Source organism: Mesocricetus auratus, unplaced genomic scaffold (assembly GCF_017639785.1).
Source record: "Mesocricetus auratus isolate SY011 unplaced genomic scaffold, BCM_Maur_2.0 Super-Scaffold_100007, whole genome shotgun sequence".
Classification (NCBI taxonomy): domain Eukaryota; kingdom Metazoa; phylum Chordata; class Mammalia; order Rodentia; family Cricetidae; genus Mesocricetus; species Mesocricetus auratus.
The window spans coordinates 80471036-80477152 of NW_024429191.1; the positions used below are offsets into that span (position 1 = coordinate 80471036).

The 6117-nt window shown below is 54.3% G+C and overlaps 2 protein-coding genes across 4 annotated transcripts; one reads left to right on the forward strand and one right to left on the reverse strand.

Moving 5' to 3' along the window:
* The first annotated feature begins 786 nt into the window (after positions 1-786).
* Positions 787-1617, forward strand: Ppy (pancreatic polypeptide). Its single transcript, XM_040748034.1, has 3 exons — positions 787-977; positions 1284-1398; positions 1493-1617. Exons 1-2 carry the CDS (start codon positions 787-789, stop codon positions 1390-1392), a joined length of 300 nt encoding a protein of 99 aa, XP_040603968.1. The 3' UTR covers positions 1393-1398; positions 1493-1617.
* A 1882-nt stretch (positions 1618-3499) lies between these two features.
* On the reverse strand, positions 3500-5618 carry LOC106021122. 3 transcript variants are annotated; one of them, XM_040748035.1, is made up of 4 exons: positions 5516-5618; positions 4177-4358; positions 3924-4089; positions 3500-3740 (listed from the first exon to the last, which is right to left on the reverse strand). In XM_040748035.1, exons 1-4 carry the CDS (start codon positions 5579-5581, stop codon positions 3672-3674), a joined length of 483 nt encoding a protein of 160 aa, XP_040603969.1. In that variant the 5' UTR covers positions 5582-5618; the 3' UTR covers positions 3500-3671. The 3 variants fall into 3 exon arrangements, with proteins under 3 accessions (XP_040603969.1, XP_040603971.1, XP_040603970.1); XM_040748037.1 differs by having other exon boundaries at positions 3500-3779; XM_040748036.1 differs by having other exon boundaries at positions 3500-3798.
* Between the last annotated feature and the right edge of the window lie 499 nt (positions 5619-6117).

Consider the following 6117-nt stretch of genomic DNA (forward strand, 5'->3'; position numbering starts at 1 on the left):
CTACTCTGGCAGCGAGAACTCTCTGCCCTAGTGCCTTCCTCTTTCCGGCTGCAATGCCTGTGCCCCAGGTACCAGGGAGACAGCAAAATGGGGTTGAAAGCTGGCAGTGAGAAAGGCTGACAGGGGGCGGGGACTCTGGGGGTGCTGAGGACTATAAAGGGGCGCAGCCACGTGAGGGAGACCAGTCCAGCAGGAGGTAGGTGGCTGCGCGCTCCAACACCCACTTGCTCAGGACGCAGGGTAAGTGGGCTCACCCTGCCTGCCTCCAGGGACCTCCTGGGTTGAAGCTGGTGTTAGAGGATAGGAATTGGTGCTTTGTAGGTCTGGGACTCTCAGGCGGCCTAAGGTCCTTCTTGGGTCTCTCTCTACATCCGTACAAACCCGGCAGTGGAAGGCTGGACTTGCAGTATTATACACTTCGGTTCCTTTGCTTTGCAAGTGAATTCTGCACACCCCACCCTGTTTCCCACCAGCCCTGGCCATTCAATGTCATGAGTCTTGTGTATCTCGTCCTCATACCCACTTTCTCAGCTATGCTGTTCTATGTTGCCTAGCTCAGGGTTAGCCTTTGGCTGCTGACCTGATCATTGAGGGGGTGTGTATGTGTGGTGACCTTGCTTTCAAGGGAAGGAAGGTGGTGGATGCTGGGGCTCCTTCATCTACCATTGTCCCCAGGCTTGGCTTAAAGAAATGTGTGGTGGGCAGTGGCTGGGCAGGTAGGTCCTGGGTGGTGGAGGACCTGCAGATGGGCTGTGTTCTGCCTTCACTCTGTTCCTTGTTCCTTAGATGGCCACCGCATACCGCTGCCTCTCCCTGCTTCTCCTATCCACTTGGATGGCTCTGTTGCTGCAGCCCCTGCAGGGTTCCTGGGGAGCCCCACTGGAGCCAATGTACCCAGGGGACTACGCTACACCTGAGCAGATGGCCCAATATGCAACTCAGCTCCGCAGATACATCAACACACAAACCAGGCCTAGGTAGGGGTAGGGTGTGTGTGTGTGTGTGTGCGTGCGTGTGTGTGTGTGTGTGTGTGTGTGTGTGTGTGTGTGTGTGAGAGAGAGAGAGAGAGAGAGAGAGAGAGAGAGAGAGAGAGAGAGAGAGAGAGAGAGAGAGAGAGACCTAACACTAGCCTCAGTCCCTTCCGTGTCTGCTCTGAGGAAACAGTATTTCTACTGAGTGGCTTGGGTTCTTGTGCTGTGGCAAGGCAGTGTCTAAGGGGGGAATACAAGGCAGGTGAGTTGACACCTGGGTGCCACACTCATCCTAGTTGTCTTCCTTACCAGGTATGGGAAAAGAGACGAGGTGAACACAGCTGGACTTGCTAGAATGCAGCTTCCCCCATGCACCAGCCCCCTGGTTGGTTTGATTCCTTGCTCGGCTCCCAGGAGCTAAGGGAAGGTCTGGAATGTAGGGATCTGGAGGAGGGGGAAGGAAAACAGGGTCTCAGAGAACAAGGGCTGTCCTTTCTCACTGTTCATTTCTTTCTTTACAGGGAGTTCAGCCCAATACACCTGTAGTATCCTACCTATTTCCTGTCTGTGGCTGTAGGACAGTCCCGGCCCAGCTGCTTCCTCTGCATTCTTTCAACAACCTGCTCCCTTACAAACTAAATAAAGCAAATTAAAAATCATAGCCTCTGTGGTGGTGTGTGTGTATGTGTGAGAGAGTGTCTGTGTGGTGTACATGTGGTGAGTGGTGTATGTGTGTGTGGTGTGTGTGTGTGTGTGTGTGTGTGTGTGTGTGTGCCAATAGAGGCTGAGGGGGAAAGGGGAATTAGCATGGCCATAAGTGCCTGTAGGGGTTCAACTCATCCTTTTCACAGAGGGGCAAGTTGTGGTCTGGAGAAACGTGAGACTCCCCTGACGATCTGTGATGTGGCAGTCTTGAGCTTAATCTTCCTATCTCAGCACCTCTAAACCATCCAGCTGTTCAGCCCGAGGCCAACCCTTTCCCCACATGTATCCTCAACACTGCTTCCTATAACCTGGGAAGCAGGGGAAGAATCATTTATATTAAAGTGCCCTTGGCATGCGGCAGAGGCAGCCCCTGAGGACCAGCGCTGGCCGGAAGCCAGTCAGCTTTGTAGGGTAGTCTCAGACCATTCTCTAGAAATCTGGGGATAATGGGCTGTCCTGAGAGGCAATGAACCACCAGCCTGAGAACGAATCTTAGCTCCGGCTAAGAGAAAAGCTTGTATGGGGCTGTGTCACCCCCCAAGGAGACACAGTCAGGAGTTCTGACCACCTCCATGTGTCCAACCTGTGGCATTCACATTTTGGTTCTTGGGGCAAGGAGGGAAGATGGATATACTACCTGAGGAGTCCCTGTAGACTGTTTTCCCATACCAGGCATCCTGAGTAGGTGGAGATGGTACGCTGTGGTGGTGTGTGTATGTAAAGTGAGAAAGTCTGAGCTGGACCCCCTTTCTGGGAGCTTTTGTGGATAGGGACATCATGGAGAAGGAGGACAGGAGACATTCCCAGAAGGCGCCTCCCCTCTCTGCTGCAGGCTGGCTCTGAAGGGTTGGGGGTCATAGGCTTGGTGGATGAAAGTTCACTTTCCCCGGCTCAGCATTTGGCATTGACCCATAACAGTGACTTTGTAACTGTGCTTCTATGTGTTGAGTGTGAATGACCTGGAGGCAGAACCTGCCCTAGGAGGGCCAAGGCTTGTACAGGATGCAGCTATCCTGCAAATGTCTGGCTCAGGTTGGTTCTTACATCCAAGGGGGGGTCTAGATAGGGCATAGGGAGGTTTCTGAAGGAAACAGGGTTTAAATGTGGGTGCTGAAGCCTCAAGTTCCAATACCTTCTCTGTAGCTTAGGTGATGGCCTGGAGTTTTATCTTACACGAACGAGTGTTTTGCTTGCATACATGTCTGTGCACCACCTGCATAGCTGGTGCCTTTGGAGACCAGAAGAGGGTTTCAAACCTCCTGAAACTAGAGTTTCAGAAGGCTGTAAGGCACAACGTAGGTGCTTGGAATCTCTGCACTCTCTGGAAAGCAGCCAGTGCTCTTAAACCCCGATCCATCTCTCCAGCCAGAGATGGGTTCTGTGGGGAGAGGTAAACAGCCATAGAGGCAGAGTGTAGGAGCCTGTTCCACACACACCTGGGTTTGACAGCTGGATGGCATGGGAAGGAGTGTGTGCCCCTGACCAGAACTCTCTAGTGGTCAGTGTTCAGGAGCAGGCTCTCCCAGGTTCAGGAGCGGGGAGGTCCCCTAGAGTCTACTCCCCTGTGTTTGTTTTTGTGCCATTCTCACAGGCCGGACCGGCATTCCAATCTGTCATGTTGTATGGTGAACCTTGGCAGGGAGCAGGTCTGGCTGAAGCCCCTGTTTAGACGGGACCAGTTCTTTCATCTTCTCACTCAGCGTCACAGATGCTCACTCTGGAAGCAGTGGATGGGCGTGAGGCGTGGAGGAATTACTGTCTCCCCTTCCTCACTGAAAGACAAGCCCTTCCTGCCAGTGCCCACAGAAGCCTCAGAAGCAGTATTCTTTTTACACTTTATTTATTTAGTACATTCCTTTACTGTTGTTGTGGTTTGTATGACGTGTGTGCACACACGAACCATGGTACACGTGTCCTTTCTTCATCTTATGAGATCAGGAATTGAACTCTGGCTGACAGGCTTGGCGGCAAGTGCCTTTCCCCCTGGGCCATCCGTCAGTCCCCCTCTTTCTCTTTATTGTGCGTGCTTCGTGGATAGGGAGGAACAGAGGTCCATCTCACCGTCTAAAGGGGTCCGCGGGTAGTCAGATCTCAGCCAGGCTTCTGGAGGTCAAGGTCCGGGCTGGAGAGGAACACCCAGGCCCTGGTGCACCCCTTCACGTCCCCAGGAGTTTCCCCTCTCTCTCCTACCCACCTGCCCAAGGAATACGGGTGGAGGCTTCTGCTGACTGCACCCATCTCGCCTACCTGGAGGAGGCTTATGGCTGGAGGTGGAGGGCTTCCAGGGCTTGGGGTTCGCTGGTGTTTTGCGGTGGTGGAGTTCGTCACGTTCAAGTGGGGATGTACGGTGGTGCTCGGTGGGATAGATGTGGTGGAGTTGGAGGGTTTCTTGTGGTTTTTGGATTTCTTCGAACTAGGGGACACGTCATTGCAGAGATCGTGGGGCCTAGAAGTGAGTAGGGTGCCGGGTACCCCTCTCCCCATTCCTCCGCCAGCTCACCCGCTGCCGAAGAGCTTCTCCATGTACTTGCTGATGCTGCCGAAGCTTCCAAGCCAACTGGCCATTCTGGGCTCGGGAGACTGCTGCAATTGGACCTCATCGCCCAGGACGCCATCGGGTGGCACCAGGAGTGACGCTAGACACCCCAGGGCCAGTGCGCACGCGCAGGGTAGAGCCACAGTCTGGAGGGGGCGGGACAGATAGCATGGTCAGGTGACTCTGAGAAGAGAGGTGAGGTTGGGTGGGGTGAGGTGGGGTGGGTCCTGGCTGTGCCTGCCCTGACTCTTGTGGCGCTTCACTCCGTCGCTTGGGAAAGCCCGGAGCGTGGAGAAGCTCAGGCCAGAAGTAGCTGCTTCTGGTACACACAGAGCCTCTAGGGAATCCTGGTTCCCGGGGAGAATAGGGCACGCCTGCACCGCGATATCCCCAAAACACTGAGGTAAAAAAATGGACAGGCGCCTCACTCTGACAAGGATATATGATCTAGAGACGCAGGTCAGGTCCCTGACCTCCCAGACTTCTGCTGCAAATTCCTGGTGCTCCCCACTCGAGCCTTTCCCATCTCCTTCTCCGGTCCTCAAAACCCCTAGACATGCTGTTGTCTGCCTGGATTCCTGCTTCTCCAGACGTCTGCGGGGGGCCGGGGGGCAGCTCAGCTTCAAGCAACAGCTCGATACTCTATGTGGGTCTAACCTGACACCCCTATGTGAAGTTGCCACCCACTCTCACCTTGTTGCCTCTGCCGCCGCCGCCTCTTGCTGTGGTCTGTACTACTCTGTAGTTATTCCCTGAGCCTCTTCCCAGGCCCACCTCCTCCCACCACATTGCAGGTGGGCTCTTCACCTACTTTCTCTTTGATACCATGCTGCCTGCCATCAGATACAGCCAGCACTGCCTGTCACTCAGATGCAGCACTGCCTGTCACTCAGATGCAGCAAGCACTGCCTGTCACTCAAATGCAGCACTGCCTGCCTGGTGTCTAACACATTAAATGAATAACATAGTTGCACACTAGAGGACTAGTCCATCAATGCCTCCCATCCCCACTCACACACAGAAGCACACACACACCGGGGAGGGAGAGAGAGAATGATACCCCAAATAAGACACTTGCTTTGAGCCCCTGAAATCTCCCTTAACCAGAATTCCCCTCATCTGCCCCACCTCAAGTGGGGACAGGAAGCTCTCTATGACAGCTGTCCTGGCCAGCAGAATTGCTTCACTTTTTCACCCCCCTTAGGGTGCCTGTGGAGGGACCCTTGGTGCCAGTCTCCATTCCCAAGCTCCTGGAGAGCACAGGGGACAGGGTTCCATCCCACACTTAGCCACCAGGCATTACCATAGTGCTGGGCAGTTGCAGAGCAACACAGCGGAGGGTCTTTCTGGCCAGGGCTTCAGAGGGCATTTATATTTCTGTGGGTCCATGATCCTGTCTTCAAAGGCTCCATCGGCACAGCAAGACTTCCTACTGCTCCTGTGTCATGACCCAGGAATTGGGAACAGACAGAGTGTGGGGGTGGAAACGCATAGCCTGCTGGCTGTCCCCATTAAGGCTCAGTGTCTTCCAAGGACCTATAGGGGTGGGTGGCAATGGCAGGAGGCTCCGAGGGCCAGGTACCTTTTTGTTCCAAGATTATAGGTCCCAGGACGAGCTGTCCCTGTGGTCGTGAGTGGGCAGTGCTTTTCCCAGGGGCTATTTCTGGGGTCAGCAGAGGCCAATGCTGAGAGACACCCCACTCGTCCAGCTGATCCAAGTGGAATCTTCCTACAGGGTTGTTGTGGGGGCCTTGTATGTCTGTTCTGGCATCTAGGATAGGCCAGCTGTGGGATTGCATCCCTCGATCTGCCTGTCCCAGCCATGTGGAGCCCCCCGGGAGTGACCTGATGAGTTCTATGGGGGAAAGAAATCTTGGCTTCTTAAGTGATGTGTTCATTCATTGC

What these genes read in the sequence shown, in the direction of transcription:
- Ppy (XM_040748034.1), top strand. Translation starts at nt 787, where the DNA reads ATGGCCACCGCATACCGCTGCCTCTCCCTGCTTCTCCTATCCACTTGG. An exon ending in AACACACAAACCAGGCCTAG is followed by an intron (nt 978 to 1,283) that starts GTAGGGGTAGGG and finishes CTTCCTTACCAG; the next exon opens with GTATGGGAAAAGAGACGAGG.
- LOC106021122 (XM_040748035.1), bottom strand. Translation starts at nt 5,581, where the DNA reads ATGCCCTCTGAAGCCCTGGCCAGAAAGACCCTCCGCTGTGTTGCTCTG. An exon ending in TGCAACTGCCCAGCACTATG is followed by an intron (nt 4,359 to 5,515) that starts GTAATGCCTGGT and finishes CGCCCCCTCCAG; the next exon opens with ACTGTGGCTCTACCCTGCGC. An exon ending in CAGCCATAAGCCTCCTCCAG is followed by an intron (nt 3,741 to 3,923) that starts GTAGGCGAGATG and finishes GGACCCCTTTAG; the next exon opens with ACGGTGAGATGGACCTCTGT.